We start from the raw sequence: 18,432 nt of genomic DNA on the forward strand, positions 1-18,432 counted from the left end.
AATAAAACACAATTAAAAATCAAAGAGAATTTCTTACTTTTTTCGTTAATTGTTGATTATTAGTTTTCAATATTGTCGTTATGCTTTTATAATCGAAAAGTTATAATTTTCAATTTTCATAATAAAATTCTGTAAAACATTTAAAAGACACAACGCATTTTTTTAAAGCAAATTCTACCTTTTCATAGTTATTCATATTGCATTGCCCTTGTCTAATCTCAAGCTAATAGAAAGGACGTGCTTGATTGAAAGTTGATTTGAAGAGAGCTTATTCGACTCAAAAGTTTCATGAAAAGATTTGAGCACAACTTTATGTTCATCTTGACTTTAGCTTCACCTCAATTTTGCGGCTGGACTTTAGCTCGACTCAAGTGCTAGCTGTCCATTGCAATAAGGAAATGACAAAATATGATTATTGTCAAAAAATCAAACTTTTGCTATCAAAACCACTACTAAACACACTAAGCTCATTGCTTGTGCGTTCACCGAAAGATATATCAAAAAAATTTAACTCGTCACAGTTTTAACTAAAATACGATTCCTCGACTCATGAAACGACTCATGCTTAACTCAAGTGTGTTTATGAAAAACATTTGTTCGCCGCATCAAAAGACAGCGCTGGAATCTTATTTGCTATGAAAATATCGTGCTCGAGACTAATTACTATGAAAAGGCATTTGATGGATCCAAGAAAAAAGTTTACCTCGACTATAACTAGGCACTCGACTGTGTAATTGACGGCAATATTGGACCCCCCCCCCCACACACACACACACACACACACACACGCACACACACACACACACACACGCACACACACACACACACACACACACACACGCACACACACACACACACACACACACACACACACGCACACACACACACACACACACACACACGCACACACACACACACACACACACACACACACACACACACACACACACACACACACAAGAATTATTAAGAAGTCATTTTACAAGTCAAGATCTGAACTAGGCTGTAAGACTTGAATTATCATGATTCACAGCTGATTTACTCCGTTACTATAATTCAGGTCTTCATGTGTCCGCTGCTGTTCTGGTCATGAATTTAAAACACATTTTCTTCTGCAATGTTTTGAGTACTCAAATTTAGCTGTATGCCCAATAATTGATACAAGCTTAGAAGACCCACAAATCGTTACTTGATAATGTTCAAAAACATTAAGTGAGTTCATGCTTCAAGTTTTCGGTGACATGAATATGAGCCTTGGAAAATTTATAGCTTTAATGGCCATGCTTTTGAAGTCAAAACAACAAACATGTATTGGTTATAACTAGCTGGTATAAAGTTCATGTTTTCTGCTACAACTTCTCAAGTTTTCATTTGCCATGGTTTGTTCTAAAAATAAAGTTGTTGCAATATTCCAAGCAATTGCTTCACACCACGCCACAATGTTTTAATACCAAGATTACCGAATTTTCCTTGTAAGTTATTTTTCATGGCAACAGCTAAAAAGCCCGGCCAAAATTATCATAAGAGTTGTTATCTATCTACAAACCATTCGAGAAAAGAATATTTCAACGATTTTCATTGAATTTTGTCTTCGCAGTCTTTCTAACATTTAAAGTTCACTCGTTATAGCTGATAATTTTGTGCTCTATTATAAAACAGTAAAAGCTGATAAAGGCTGAGTTAATTGGTATCACAGCAAAAAAAACGTTAGGAGAAAAATTCAACATTGAAGAGAAACAATTTCGCTCGCTTGGTCTTTTCTTAGTTTCAGAATGTCTCAAAAAATACACAAAAGATGGACACTTCTACTCAAGTATCAACAAACGGGCGGCGTCTCTACAAAAAGATAACGTGAAAATTCTGGATCGTAGCACATGTTTTTCGAGTACATTCTCAGATATTATTGAAAATTATCGACAAGAACGAAGGATTTCCAACAATTGACCAATTTTTGAACAAAAAACGCAATACTGAGTAGCTTAGTTATTCAACCTTCAGTAATTTTTTATTGGCTAAGATGGTCGAATGCAGCAGCATCAAATTCAACGTATCTAAGCAGAATACGTATCACACCGCCGAAAGCCAAAATTATACTTATATTCAAATTTAGCAATTTCTTAAATGGTTGAAAAGAACAACTTGTATGCAACAACATGCTGTTAACAACTTACTCTCAAACACTGATTTCGAACAAAAATTTATTACTGGCCAAAAAAACAAAAGAACATTTTGCTCTGTAACAAAATTTGAACCAAAAGGATTTGCATAATGGATGCATTACTCCAAAGTGGTTGCTATTCATCACTATCTGTTCGAACAGAAAAAAATCCATTACAAATTTAAATGCCTCTGACCTTTAGAAATTTTGATTGCTTTGGTAAGTCAAATTAATTAACAAATGGGAACTCCAACTTATTAACAGTACGAATTGACCTGTCTCTCGACATTGTTCATGCAAACACTGGACGTATTTTTCGATTCAGTCAGTTTCTTGTTTTTAACGTGTTCTTATCCTGCTTCTTAATTTCATTGTTTATTAAATTTGACTAACTCAGTAAATTTGTTCAGACCATTTACAATTTAATTAGAATACAGAAATACATACATCTTCATTCGTGTTGACTTCAAAAACTATAAGCGAACATTTACTATACATAAATATATATATATATATATATATATATATATATATATATATATATATATGCATATATATATATATATATATATATATATATATATATATATATATTGGCGACCACCCAAAACTATTCCAGCGCTCCGTCAAAAACCAAAAGATCGACGTTTTATCTTTGGGAATGTATCTAAGCCCATAGGAACGCGTGATACTGATACTTGTTGAACTCAATTCAGAAAAATTTGAAAAATTAGCATTTTACATTCCTTGACTTTAAGGTTCGAGCAACGATTTTTCATTATTTGAAAAATGTTTCTGTTTAAGCATGAGGGAAACAAGGAATGTGGGCCCAGTTAAAGGCCTAGTTGCCTAAACTCTTCGAGAAAAACATCCAAAGCCTTAGGCTCTTAATCACTGAACGTTCAATTTAAATGAGTCACTGCCAATAGAGGAACTGATTAATATCAGTGAAATTCAATTGAAAATAATCAGGAAAAAATTCGTCAGCCGATGCCATCGGGATCAGATGGCAATCGTTGGTTTGTTGCACTCTTTCGCAAAAGCCCAATAATCTCTGGCGCAAAGTTGAAGCCCTTTTTCTTTTTCTGACTCATAGCACTGAAAAAAAATTATGGGTTAAGGCCTTCAGAAGCTGAAGAAACATTGAGACATCTCCGTGAAAAAACAGTAGGCTATTTTATACTTTGGAGAACACTTCGCAGCACTTTTTGCTTGGCTGCACTATTTGGTTAACTTTGCTGCACAGTTAGCTGGAGAGCTTCCTTGTGGTATCAGAGGGTCTAAACATGAACCTAGACAGTTATTCCGATAAAAAATTACTTGACACAGAAATTGCTTTCATTTCAGTCAATCGAAATGCTGCTTTTTTAAGTTCATGAAAACACTGATTGCGAGCAGCCAAGTTTCAGTACAACAGTTACAAGTGGTATCTCAACTGTTGCTCAGCAACTCAGATGTTACCATGTAGAGTGAAGAAGGAAAAGCTCAATTCGATTCATTTTTTCACGTTGTTTTTTGGAGTTTATGCTACCACGGATTAAATCCTTATGTAAACAAGAAATGCAAATTCAAAGTTTTGGTAGAGGTGACGCCGCTGCTTGCAATAGGTTAATGAAATGGTTTTTGAAACCGGGCTTTTACAGAAACCGAAATTATTGAAGCTAAGCCAACAATTTAAAATCACACTGTGTCTAGCAATAGTTCTTTGGTTGTCCACCAAAAGCACTTCGGGAAATCTCAAAATTGTCTACATTGTTTTACCGGAAAACAAAAATCAAATGTGCTATCTTTGAGAATAACCGTTTGAAAGCTTTTAACAATCAAAAATTTAAAAACTTTCAAAAAAAACAACGAGTTTATGTTGCGCTGCTGACTACAGTCCTCCTGAAGTTTTTTCAGAGTTCATGAATCTTTCCAGGAAGAAAGAACTCACAATTTTTAGTAACATGCATGACGTGATTTGTACGATATTCAGTCTATTGACGAAAAATTGATTGATTAGGGGATTTAGTCGGCGTGGAATGGTCATACAGCCAGAAGAAAGTAATCAAAGAACACTCAGGGAATAAACCTGCTCTAAGAGCCGATCTATTAGTCAGGGGAATATGAAGCCCTCAAGAAACTGTTTTTTTTCTGATATCCGTGTCACTGACACTGGGACAAGATCTCACTGTAACAGAAACCCTGTAGACGTATCAGATAGTTGCTCTGACATGAAGTGAAAGAAAGTTCAGGAAAATCATATCTCTTTTACACGCTTTTTTGGCGTTAATGGCGTGATGTCCCCAGAAAATACAAGTTTATCGAATAGACTAGCATATTTTCATCAAAATGGGACAAATCTTGTGCGACATTTGTGAGTAGGGTCAAAAAAAGACGTTATTCCGCAATCCTAAGAATAGCAAACCTTTGTAAAAGAGGGACGAGATGCAAATGCCGATCTATCCAATTCGAAGATGGTGCTTCTTTTGATTGAAGGTTGACTGCTAAGTTGGCCATAATGTAACCTGATCAGTTGCTGCCCACTGGGGGGGGGGGGGGGGGTTGATCTCGACGTTCATAAGGAACCACCCAAAAAGTGGAGAAATCTATTCAAGTCGAAGGAACAGCAGTAAAATTATTGAAGATTTCTCAAAGTTTTTAAACGAATTTTTTTTAATCGAAGTGGGGAATTAAAAAGCTTAGTTTAAGCGAAATTTCTGTTAATTAAAAAACGAGGTTAAAAATCTGTTTCAGCACCATAAGATTTGGAACCCTATCCACGTTTATATATTTTCTCGGATGTTCTCAGAAATAGTCGTTTCTCTAATGGAATCGCTACCTTATAAAGACAGAGCATCCCGTGATAATATTCTATATAGGGCAAGTTGCTGTCATTTATGATTTCCGAATTCAACCGTCTTGTTGCAATTCATTCATATTGTTAAGTTATTAGCTATAACTCTCTTTCTAACTCTTTCAATTCTGAGCAAAATCAAGCGCTGTAAAACTTCAGTATGAATTTTTCTTTTTTAGAAGACAAACTCTTAATTTCCGTCCCGTAGTTCCGAACTATTTCCTTTCCACAGGGTTCTTAAAAAATTTTGAACGCATGTGAACATTTCAGTTTATAAACAATTCTAAAAAGTTCTAACGCAAGCCAACGTTCAAAAGAATGCATACATGTAAATAACGTGCAATTGGACATTAATTTGGTCGTTTGGAGTCCAACGAGTTTTCTCTTTAAGTCAAATTCATTATTTCTACGTGCTTTAAAATTAAACTTTGACCTTCGAACTCTGTCCTGTCATTTTTTGACACGTTCTCTTATTACAGCTTTATTGGACAAGCTATAATTATATAGTTAGTCCCATAAAGTTGGCTGTCGCACGTTTCAAAAGTCAAAATTCAATTTTAAAATGCATAGATCAGCTTTTCGTTGTTCATTTACATGCCGTGGGTTTCAACTTTCTTTATAATCTCTGCATGCATATAAAAACAACTTTAACCTTTGTATAGTCAGTCCCATAAAGTTGCAACGCTATCGAACGTCTCAAAGGTCAAGGTTCAAATTTAAAACATGCAGATATTAGCACTTTGATGTTCATTTGCTTGCCAGGAGTTTTTCGAACGTTCGCTTGCGTTGCAACTTTGTGGGACTTACTCAATTTGGAAGTTTTTGAAACAATCGCTTGTCTGCAATCTAATAGGACAGACTGTAATAGAAAAAGCTCAAGGTCAGAGTTTAGATATGGACTAATTTTCAATCGACGACAGGCGTTTGAGTATATGCAGTGCTTTATATAACCGCAGAAGAATTATAACAAATATTTGCAACCACATTTCTTGAATTAATCGATTCTTTAGCTAGTGCTTGTTCTTTTGCACCCATCTGCATGTTTTAAAAGTTATATTGGGTTTTTTTAATTAATTTTGAAAACATGAATCCGAGAACTATGTTATTCATTATTTGGGCCGCAATAATTCCCTTATTGATATCGTTCTTGCTGTTAATGATTATGCGACTTGTATTGATGGTGATAGGTGTTTAGAAAAAACCTTATTCCGACATTTTTTTGAGGGTAACCAGAAATTTAGAAATTGATTTGAGAACTGTTTTATTTTATGCGATCTCTTATACTCCAATATTGATATCATTTTTCCTCTTAGTGATAATAAGACGCGTATTGATGGTGTAATCTTGATTTAAATGAAAACATCTTTTGTCATTTCGACTGTTGCGTCTTTAGAAGGGTACCCGTTTGAGAATATAAATGGATGAAACAGTTGTTTTGTTGATTATTTTTGCACTTGTTGCTCCATTAGCACTCTCAGTCCTCATCACGTCAATAGTTCGACTCATATTATGGGTGATGTTATAAATTATAACGAGCTGTTGCTGGTTTATCTCGGTAGTTCACGCATTTGAGAATAGTGTTATCAAGACAGAAATATTTTCCCAATATTCTTAGGAAAGGAAGTTAATCTTTCAAGAGTTTTTACAGATTCGTATGAAAACAAAAGTTTCGTGCAAGGTATAGCTAGATTGGTGTGAAAAGATATTAATCTTGTAAACTGTCATTCCTGTTGCAATGTTTTAGCAAGACAAAATTGATCGCAAAAAAGTTAATGTGTTGATCAATTGTGCAAGATTAACTTCCATTCTTGTCTGGGAAATAGAGCATATGGATTCGGAGATTGTTTGCTTTTTTATTTGGGCTGTTATTGGTCCGATAGTGCTATCGTTACTTGTCTTTGTGGTAATTCAACTTATAATATGGGTATTGACGGTGTAGAAAGAAAGACAGCATCTTATTTAGTCCGAGAAACACACTACATTTGAGAGTACGCTATCAGAGACCCGATGTTAATCTCACCATCTTGCGAAAGAATGTTGATCTTAAAAGAATTCGCGATATTCTTGTATGTTAATCTCGCAAAATCCTTCAAGGTTCTTGTGAAATAGATCTTTTAAGAATCGTGATCTTGTAAGAATCGTATAAGACGACGTTTATCGTGCAAGATTTCACAAAAAACTATGTTGTTTTTGTATGTCAAAAGGGATGTACAGTTTTGCAAGATGATGCATGATTAACATCAAATCTCTTGTAGGCTGTAAAGAACATGGATTTGAGAATTATCTTCTTCTTTATCTCGGCTGTTCTTGTTCCGGCAGCGATGTCGTTCTTTGTGTTATTAATGATAAGAATTATTTTATTACTGATGTTTTAGAAAGATAGCCTCTTCTCTCATTTCGACGGTGAGTGACGTCGCCACTTACAACAAACTGTTGCGACCTTATTTTGGAGGAGAACCCGTCGTAGTGTACACTTCGATCGTTATTGATGGGATTGGACCTGTTAGCCACGAGGAAATGGTAAACAACAACAACAATCTTCGTAACTTTTCCGTTCCCAGTGAAACGAAACTTGATACACCTCAAAAGATATGCAAGATCTTGATTTTCTTTCACAAAACTTAGGATACGTTAATGAGATCTTGTCAGGCAAAACCTTTGAACTACCTAAATTCATAGATCTTTCAAGTTCGTATTTGTCTTGGCCTTCTCTTAACATGAAGCTGATTGAGATCTTATCAAAAAATTTCAAGCCTTTTAGCCCCACTTTGGCGTAGTCTTTGCAACAACCCCCCTTCCCACCGGCACTGCCTAAGGTCTTTATAACGCGCGTAATATTTGACAGAACGGCAATACGAATCTTCAACTTAATTTTTTTCCAGGAATTCACGATGGACTTTTTCTTCCGCCAAAAATGGCTGGATCCCAGGCTGGCTTACACGAACAGCAGCCACCCCTACATCCAGTTCGGGTCAGAAATATCGGATAAGATCTGGAAACCAGACACCTACTTCCTAAGTGCAGTCCGCACATCTGTTCACGCGGGCGGATCTGTCAATTCCCTTATCAGAATTCACCCAGAGGGATTGGTTCTAGTCAGTGAAAGGTAGAGGGTGCTTTCAATATGTGAAGTTTTGGATAAATATTTGAGATCTTATGAAAACCTTACTTCAAGGAATGTGAAAACTTGTGAAATCTTTGCATGCTTTTCCATAAATAAAGACTTTTCCAAAATCTTCGGAGGTATAGGTTTGAGTGACTCTGATGAAGTAACTGAGAAAATCTAGCATTTATCGAGAACCGCGAAGTGTTTCGAGGTAAAAAAAATCCTGCATTTTGATATCTGGCATTTTGAAACTGGCCTAAGTGTTCTAAATTCAGTTCTAATTTTATTAATTTTACAACAGAATTTCTGTTTTCCGATGTCTCAGTGTATTTCAATATCAAGATGTTGCTTGTCTTGACAAACGGTTTCGGATTTCGTCCCAACTGGGGTAAGAACCCAGTGAATTGAGGAAACTTGATAGCTCGACTAATAATTAACTGTCTAGTTCATTTATCGCTTGCCGCAAATATAATTAATGTTAACAAAGAGTGGCGTAATAGGTGATTTTACCTAATTCCAAAAAAATGAGTGGAGGAAAATAGAAGCTGCGAGCTATTCGTTTATTTTACCGGATATATTGTAAACAAAGCTTAGCCAGGTTTAGAGCCAGGTTTAGGGGTCAATATTGACTATAAATACTTGGTCCAGTTACTGTCTTGCCTGTTACACGCGTGCCTGTTAGTCTTTCACGGGTCGTGCTAAGGCCTTTTTGATAGCCAGTTAAGGTCGAGCACGGTCTTTTCCTGAGCCGAATAAGAGTGTCTCCTGAAAAAAAACTTAGTCGAACATGACCATGAGTCGAGGAATTGATTTTGTGATTAGTAACGTAAAAGTGTTTGTTCCACATTATATAAATCGCGCATGCTCGTCTCATGCATCTTTTGCTTGAACTTGGATAAAATTTTATTTCACAGGATTGGTTAAATTTAAGTCATTTTTAAGTATTTTTGGGTGTTTTTAATGGGACCTCTTTTAAAGTTTAAATTGTAATGGTTTTGATCGTGATTTGTCAGAGAGTGAAACATTAAATCAAAAAAGCCAAATATCGATGTCAAAGATTGAGAACTTTTGAATTCACTTTCTAACGCTTAATTTTGTTGATCTAAGTTTCACGACTCGGGCGTAACGGATAGCTCTCATCTGTACCAGCCACGTTTAATCGCAGATTTGGCATCAGAGTTTGTTCAATACTATGTTCCTAAATTTTTCTCTTGTCCTAGAATTTAAGAATACCCGACTAATCTATATCCATGTATTTCTTTAACTCGAATACTGTACCACCATGTTTAAGCTCCAATCTTCACATGTTTTAATGGTCCTTAAACATGAAGCCTAGGGTAAAGAATGTGTTTTAAGACGACCTATATTGACAGATTTAAGCTCCTAACTTGATCATTTTTTGCACGCATAGAGCATGCCGTATATTTAAAAAAGAATACCAAATAGCAAATAAACAAAAAATTGCTCATAAGAAAATTCAAAAGCTGTAATCCATAGGCATCATTAGCGGAGAGGATAATGAAATTGACTGAAGCAAAAGGCAGGGGTTCCAGTCTAATTCAAGGCAGAAAAAGACGAATACTTTCCCGGACCACATTTTTGCCGTTATTTTTCTTTCTGCCGTTCCTTTTTATCGTTTTGTTTTCCAATCCTTTTCGTTAGTCATCTTCTAGCTCCTGATCTGCACATCCTTTGGGATCATTAAGCTTGCCAAACAGGCGAGCCATTAAAGACATTCACCAAAATTATTCTGAATCAGAAATAGGAACAGAAAAATGCAACACGCATCGGTAGCGTAAGCGAGGGGTACGAGTTCGACCCCGAGTGGGTGCCGAAAGGGCTTCTGTTCTTAAGCTCAAAAATGGTCAATGTTGTTTTTCATCCACTGCTGTGTTTCCCCCTTGCTCCATTGTACTTTATTTTTATAAATTTTTATATTCTATACTTTTATTTTAATTCGAGTGCTCTGTCGCCTAAACATCGCAATCTTTTTGTTCATCGTTCATTCTGCCTAACGCATTTAACGCGTTCTGAAAAGCGCTATGCCACCATGTATAAGCTCGTTGTCTGTTCAAGTTTTAGCGCACCTTAAACATAAAACAAATGCAACTCAGCAAAGCCAAATGTTGTTTATTTGAGATTTTCTGCTACATAGGGTAATAGACAAAAAAATACGCGTCGCTGGCGTAGGCGTTCAAAATTATGTCCGGTAAACTAGGGGAACATGGGTACGAGCCGGAGTTGGCACGAAACACATAAATCCTAATTCCTCTTGAATCTTCTCCCGCGTTAAGACTTTTCTTCTGATGCTTTTGCGGGCCTTAGTCTATATTGCACTCATAATGTTGGCTCTCTCTCTTTGATTCTCGTTGGGTGTTAAAGGCACTTTAATTCATTGGAAACATTATTTACGAAATTTTGTCGCCATGCTTAAGTGATTATTATCAAGATCAATTTTGAACTACGCTTGGGAGTGGGTTTAAATCGCTCTCAAACAATAAAATGTGTTTTTTAATCGTCCCCCTCAGCTTCTCAGTGGGTATTATAGAGTTATATTGTTTCTCCAATCCAAAGTATTTGGATTGTATTGGTGTGCCCTTTTTTAAAGATATTTTCAGTTTTTTCGGCATTCTCAGTTTCTTTTTCGGAATTATCATGTCAATGTAAAGTCAAATTAGAGTGGTAAATTCAGTCCAGCTGAAAAATTAAAAGGAGCAAAACATCGAGTAGGTCTGAGGTGTAATTGTTTGCAAACTACCTCTAAAGTGGAGTAAGAATTGGCGTTTTAACAAACTTTTTTGAACAAACAATTTCTCCGAGGGAAATTTTTACTTGCGTAATTTTGACATCTGTTTTCAGTTTTTCGTCTCCTGAGTTCCATTGAAAAGATACATACTTTTTTTGGATCTGTTTGATTCAGCAATGGGCATTTATAGCTTTTTATGAATTTGACACTATTTGTAGTCACAATGTATTAGTGAATATTTGAATTTTGCTACTTTTTAATTATTACCCATTTCATCACTTATTATCATAATGACAGGTCTTATTTGCTGCTAACAAGACAAAAAATAAGTTATACACTGGTATCTGTCGTTAGCTCGTGGTTTTCATGACTTTGACGCTATTTGTTCTCAAAAAACTTATTGATTTTTTGAGTTTCGTGTCTCTGAACTTTTTGTTGTCTGATCGCTTTAGGGACATGTTTTCATAAATTTCTAGCGGATAATAAATTGATCGCTTTAGTTTTGTTCAATTTAAGGCTCTTGATTTCTTGCTCTTCGACACTAACTGTTTCCAAGATATGTTCTTATTTAGTTGTATTTTGTAAGTACTTTTGAGCATGTCTTGTCACTTATTTTCAATAGTGTTAGGTTAAAAAGAAAATCACTGCAAATAAATCTAAGCGAAAATTTTCTTTCACTTCTTAGCTAATGCTCCTGGTAAGTTCTATGCCGTTAATGTTCAGAAAAATATAGGCCATTGCATAAACCCTTTTTTCTTGTTTAATTAAATTTGTTTATCTTGCTACTCTCACCAGTAGGAACTGGTAAAACAATTATAAGACTTCTAAATATTTATGGTTTGCTGTGATTACGGATTCTGGAACTTCTTTATCTTTATTTTACCTTGACTCCATTGATTTTCAGAAATTGTCTGATTTCAATAGCTTTTGCACCCCTTTGGTTTTGTCTTCCGTTGTGTATCACTATAATTTTGTATTGTGATCCCATTTTGAGGAAGCGTAGGGTCAATATTCTCATAAAATGGATCTATTTTTGTTATTTTGTATCGTTTTTTAGCGTATTATTGTTTCTGAAAACTTTAAGCTTTTGGAAAACAAAATTTTCTAATTATTTCGTTTTTGTTCATTTTTGCACATAATTTGTCATGGCATTTTTGCTTGTTTTAGTTTGATACTGTTGAAAAATGTTGTGTGTCAGGTCTTTTTTTATTTAATTGATTGGTTTGTAATTCAGGACATGCGTTGCTATGTTTTTTCTGTTACAATTGTTCCCGCCTTTTCACTTGTGTGAGAAGTCAATTTAGAGTCGTGATTTTGGTGGCACTGAAGTAGTGAAAGGATAGAAAAAACAAATAGATGCGAGGCGTAATTTGTTTTCAAATTCCCTTTAAAGTAGATTGAGAAATTGGTGTTTGAAACATTTTTGATTGTTATATTTTAATTTTGACCGCTTTATTTATTCACATCACTAGCTCCTGTTGTTTATTCATCAGACTCCAATGAATCTAATTATTGGTTGGAGTCCATAGCTAGTCGTTTTCATGACTGTGACACTATATGTTCTCAAAAAACTTCTTAGTGAATTTTTGAGTTTTGCGTTTAATTTTCGAAGTTTTTGTCTTATGAATTAATCTAATCAAGAACATGTTGGATAATCTCTTAAGTGAGGCTAAATTATTCAACTCTATCTTCAAGGTAAAGCTATCAATTTCTTTTACTTCAACACTTATTGACTTCAAGAAACAATGTCAATTTTTGAATTTTGCAAGTCTTCGTTTTCACTTTCTCTTCTTTTTGTTTCAATTAATAGATATCTCATCGGTTGATAAGGATGTTTAAATCAATCGAGTTAATTTTTTTCAGGACATAGCTATGGAGTTTACGCTTCTCTTTTTATTTATTGAGTTTTGCATAAAATAGTTTTCTTATCCGTCTTATCACTTATTCTCAATAACGGCAATTTTTTGCAGTTTGTTGAATATGAAGTTCTTTTGAAAGCGAACCTTATTATCTTCGTTACACTTAAACAGTTAATGATTAAAAAGTAATTCGCGGTGTTCAATTCTCGGGGAAAAACTTTGTTTTATTACTTAGTGTAATTTATCAAGGGTTTCATTGCATGCAGATGTGGAAAAATTACAATGAGGTTCCTGAGTTCATAGATTCCTGAGATTGATTAGATTCCTAACTCTTCTAAAGATGAAAACAGGATTTTTTGTCCTGCATTTGTTTTTGTCGCTGGCTTGATTGCGATACAGTCAACTGCTTGTTTCCAATCGTCTGAATTTTTGTATCATGCTTTCATTTGTAGTTTTATTCTTTTATGAATCATAAGAACTGCTAAAATTTTTTTACGACCATAAGTTTTATGGTTTGCTGTGATTAAGGATTCTGGAACTTCTTTATCTTTATTTTACCTTGACTCCATTGATTTTCAGAAATTGTCTGATTTCAATAGCTTTTGCACCCCTTTGGTTTTGTCTTCCGTTGTGTACCACTATAATTTTGTATTGTGATCCCATTCTGAGGAAGCGTAGGGTCAATATTCTCATAAACTGGATCTATTTTTGTTATTTTGTATCGTTTTTTAGCGTATTATTGTTTCTGAAAACTTTAAGCTTTTGTAAAACAAAATTTTCTAATTATTTTGTTTTTGGTTCATTTTTGCACATAAATTGTCATGGCATTTTTGCTTGTTTTAGTTTGATACTGTTGAAAAATTTTGTGTGTCAGGTCTTTTTTTATTTAATTGATTGGTTTGTAATTCAGGACATGCGTTGCTATGTTTTTTCTGTTACAATTGTTCCCGCCTTTTCACTTGTGTGAGAAGTCAATTTAGAGTCGTGATTTTGGTGGCACTGAAGTAGTGAAAGGATAGAAAAAACAAATAGATGCGAGGCGTAATTTGTTTTCAAATTCCCTTTAAAGTAGATTGAGAAATTGGTGTTTGAAACATTTTTGATTGTTATATTTTAATTTTGACCGCTTTATTTATTCACATCACTAGCTCCTGTTGTTTATTCATCAGACTCCAATGAATCTAATTATTGGTTGGAGTCCATAGCTAGTCGTTTTCATGACTGTGACACTATATGTTCTCATAAAACTTCTTAGTGAGTTTTTGAGTTTTGCGTTTAATTGTCGAAGTTTTTGTCTTATGAATTAATCTAATCAAGAACATGTTGGATAATCTCTTAATTGAGGCTAAATTATTCAACTCTATCTTCAAGGTAAAGCTATCGATTTCTTTTACTTCAACACTTATTGACTTCAACAAACAATGTCAATTTTTGATTTTTGCGAGTCTTCGTTTTCACTTTCTCTTCTTTTTGTTTCAATTAATAGATATCTCATCGGTTGATAAGGATGTTTAAATCAATCGAGTTAATTTTTTTCAGGACATAGCTATGGAGTTTACGCTTCTCTTTTTATTTATTGAGTTTTGCATAAAATAGTTTTCTTATCCGTCTTATCACTTATTCTCAATAACGGCAATTTTTTGCAGTTTGTTGAATATGAAGTTCTTTTGAAAGCGAACCTTATTATCTTCGTTACACTTAAACAGTTAATGATTAAAAAGTAATTCGCGGTATTCAATTTTCGGGGAAAAAGTTTGTTTTATTACTTAGTGTAGTTTATCAAGGGTTTCATTGCATGCAGATGTGGAAAAATTACAAATAATGAGGTTCCTGAGTTCATAGATTCCTGAGATTGATTAGATTCCTAACTCTTCTAAAGATGAAAACAGGATTTTTTGTCCTGCATTTGTTTTTGTCGCTGGCTTGATTGCGATACAGTCAACTGCTTGTTTCCAATCGTCTGAATTTTTGTATCACGCATTCATTTGTAGTTTTATTCTTTTATGAATCATAAGAACTGCTAAAATATTTTTACGACCATAAGTTTTATGGTTTGCTGTGATTAAGGATTCTGGAACGTAGTTATCTTTATTTTACGTTGACCCCATTGATTTTCAGAAATTCTCTGACTTCTAATTTTTGATAACTTTTTCACCCCTTTGGCTGTCTTCCATTGTTTACCACTATAATTTTGTATTGTATTCATTTTGAGGATGCGTAGGGTCAATTTTCTCATAAACTGAAATTATTATTGTTTTTGTATTATTATTATTATGGCGTATTATTGTTTCTCAAAACTCTAGAACTTGGAAAACGAAATTTTCTAATTGTTTCTAGATTTTTTGTTCACTTTTGCACATACAACGTCATGGGAGTTTTGCCTGTTTTAGTTTGATATGGCTGGATAATGTTGAGTGTCAGGTCATTATTTAATTCAATTGATTGAATTGTAATTAAGGACATGTCGTGCTATGTTTTTCGTTTTATTCACAATTGTATCTGTCTTTTCACTTGTTTGAGAAGTCAAATTAGAGTTTGTGATTTTAGTCGCCCTGATGTAATGAAAGGATCGAAAAAACGAGTAGATGCGAAGCGCAATTGTTTGGCGCAATACCTTTAAAGAAGAAATTGGTGTTGCAAAAATTTTGCTTTTTTTAGTCATGAGTGGATATTTCAATTTTGACCGCTTTTATTAATGACATATCTAGCTCCTGTTGCTTGCTCATCAGACATCAATGAATCTAAATAATGATGCGAATCCATAACTAGTTGGACTTTAGGGTTGCCCAAATGCGTGATAACCTCCACTTCTAAAATATAGAGGAGGTGTCAAGACACCGCATTTTCCATGATTTGAGTTACGAATGTCGATCATTATCTGGCAATGGTCCAATATTGACCCAGAATTGTACGTTTTGTTGGCTGGGTCTCTGATTTCACATTTTTTGAATGGCATTCATCTCGAAATGCCCAGTAACATAAGTAAAAATGGCTCTAAATTTGAAATTAATAGGCGTGATGAAAGTGTTTAGTTTCTGCGTTGTGTTGGAAAATTACCAACGGAGATACAGCTTAAAAAAACTGAATGTTTTGAAAAATGACATCTGCCGAGCCAAAATTAGATGATGAATAATAATTAACAGGAAAGCACAGTCAGTTATTAATTAAAAAACTTAATATATTATTATATTTGGAAATTTGCAAAATTAAGTAAATACGTTTGGCGCTCATCCAATTATCAAAAATTAAGATTACCCTAAGCGTTAAAATCACGTCAAAGTGAGCAAGTTACCATTTACCTTAGAAAAGATGAACTACATTGTTGGTAAACAACATGAATTCATTAACAGCTTGTGGTTCTTGTTGTCCATTGGAGTGGGATTTTTTATGTTCTCGCAGCAATTCCATCGTTCAATTGTAAATTGAGGTTTCTATCTCTGTCCAGTACAATTGTATCGGCCAATTTAATTGTCATGAAAGTAGTTGAAAACTGATTCACAGTCCTCTGTGCAAGCTAACTGCAAGTTTACAAATGCAGTAATGACATCTTTCACTGGCAAAAAAGCCGTACAATGCATCAATCTGATATCCCCTCGGAACTCCCGAGTTATTGTTGTATTCCAATACTTTGCCAGGCGACTGCACGTCCCCATACGTTCTGACCAAGGCAAAAGAAACAAAATTGAATTTTTGAATGTTTTCATTCCGCTAAAGGAATGCGTTCGGGACTACAATTTCGAAATCGATTGTTACTCAGTGAAGTCAATGGCTGGTAGAACCGCAAAATCTAAAGTTCTTTTGTCATCTTGGGGCCCTGAATCATAATACATGAACTTCTCACCACTATGCGCCATCTGTCGTATCTGGGAATCTCAAATCCTTTCAGCGACGAGGGCTCACTCATTTGTGGACGATTTTGTTGGCGCGTTCTATTAACTGTTCTTTGGTTTAAGCTGGAATATTAGCTGCTGTTTCTCTGTTGACGTCTTTTTGGGCAGCAAAAATTGTTTGGCGTGGGGTCTCGTCAGTCAGCCAATGCTGCTCTGTCGTTCAACGCCGAGCGGAATTTTCTCTTTTCAATGTCTGCTTGATCAGGTAAATGGCAATGAACTGTGATAACTTCTATATTTTCATTGCGTAGTCTGACTCTGCCAATTCATTTTGTAATACCGCAGCGCAAGAAGATGCGCCATTTGTTAGTTTTCGATGCCTAATACAGTCATAGCCTTCAAGGACAAGCAAATTTTGTTTTTTGTTTTTGTTGTTTTTGTTTTTGTTTTGATTTTTTGTTTTTGATTGAAATCCATATCAACAATTTGCGTGGAAATTATGACGCCAAACATCGCTAGGCACTCTTTTATATTTCTCCCAATAAAAACAAAACCTGTCGTTGAGTTTAACAACTAGTTTTGCGTCCATTTTTATTTCTTTGATTATTTGATTCGGTTAAGTTTAACTGTCGGATTAACTTCCGTAATTAATGCGTTGAGTCAAAAGTTGTAAAATTTTGGGACTATTTTGTCCGGTTTTGTTTTGTCTGGGACTATTTTATCTGGGAATATTTTGCAATTTAGGACTATTTTTTCTGGGACTATTTTTGTCTGGGACTGTTTTGTCTGGGACTGTTTTGTCCGGATATGCGGGATTTTGATGTGACTAGAGAGGAATATAAACGCTGAAATTTGATTAGTGAACGGAGAAAGGAAAATTACCTTCCGATAAATTGGTTATTGAGTGGAGATCTTGTGATCCTCAGACTTTGCAGAAGTCTGAGGATCAAATACTACATCTGAGGATCAAATACTGTAAATTGGTATACGGATCATCACGCAAAATTTTTAAGCATACTTGTTTTTGAAGTCGTCGAAACGATACCGCTTAAAAACGTACGTTCCGATAACTGAACTTAGTTTTTTCATTAACGGTTGGAGGAAGTTTTATCTTTTTATATAATTATAGTGGTTTGAGATATGAAGCCGGAAATTTTCATGTTCGTCATGGACGTACTGCCTAGTTATCAGGGAAATTTTGGCATTGTAACTTGTAGTTAACATTGGTAGTCAAACAAAATTTGATGACACTGAAAAAAAACTCTGACACTGGCAGCAATTGTTATACAAAGTTTCACTATTTTCTGGTACAACTGACATATTTCTTACGTTGCATATGCTGATCTTAACTTCAAAAACTTTCCACAACGGAGGGATAGATTTGTTCAAGACCCTTCTTGTATAATTTTGGACTATAATTGCTCAAACAATTTTTGCAAAGTTTAAAGGATTAGGTGGTGCAGCAACACTATGATCCTTGACGTAAACTATACGAACTGTTAACAGGAAACAATAGTTTTTGTCAGATTTCTTTTCATCGCTATAAACTTCTAATAAGAACATTTGTTTCTTTTATTTATTAGCCAAATATTAACATGCTTACACGCCCATCGCCGTTGTGTTTTGTTCAACTTCTTAGTTGTATAATAGAGTTAAGATAACCCGCAGTGCTATTAAACCCAGCTTCTGATTTTGTAGACTAAATGTAAAGTTCCCTCGGGTTCAGAACAAAAACTCGGCTTTTCAAAACGAAAATCATCAATGTACATGACATTGAAAAGAACTATTTTTTCTCTTTTTTGACGTCTGGATCTATTTCGTTTAGTTTTTACTTTTCTTTGAAATTTTAAAAGACAGAGAGACTGAGGTCTAAATCAAACAAGCCGAGTCGTTTAAT

General features: G+C 34.7%; 1 protein-coding gene across 5 annotated transcripts in view; it reads left to right on the forward strand.

Annotated features, from left to right (window-relative positions):
• Positions 1-18,432, forward strand: part of LOC142353662 (gamma-aminobutyric acid receptor subunit beta-3-like) — a 171,889-nt gene that overhangs the window by 13,720 nt on the left and 139,737 nt on the right. For 2 of the 5 annotated variants that reach the window (XM_075405959.1, XM_075405960.1), the window contains exons 2-3: positions 7,370-7,514; positions 7,877-8,100. In XM_075405959.1, coding sequence (XP_075262074.1) covers positions 7,370-7,514; positions 7,877-8,100 — 369 coding nt within the window. Of the gene's footprint in view, positions 1-6,820; positions 7,004-7,249; positions 7,515-7,876; positions 8,101-18,432 lie in introns of those variants that run through there. The other 3 variants (XM_075405962.1, XM_075405961.1, XM_075405963.1) reach the window with 3 other exon arrangements.

Source organism: Convolutriloba macropyga, chromosome 14, assembly GCF_964194025.1.
Source record: "Convolutriloba macropyga chromosome 14, txConMacr16.3, whole genome shotgun sequence".
Lineage (NCBI taxonomy): Eukaryota > Metazoa > Xenacoelomorpha > Acoela > Convolutidae > Convolutriloba > Convolutriloba macropyga.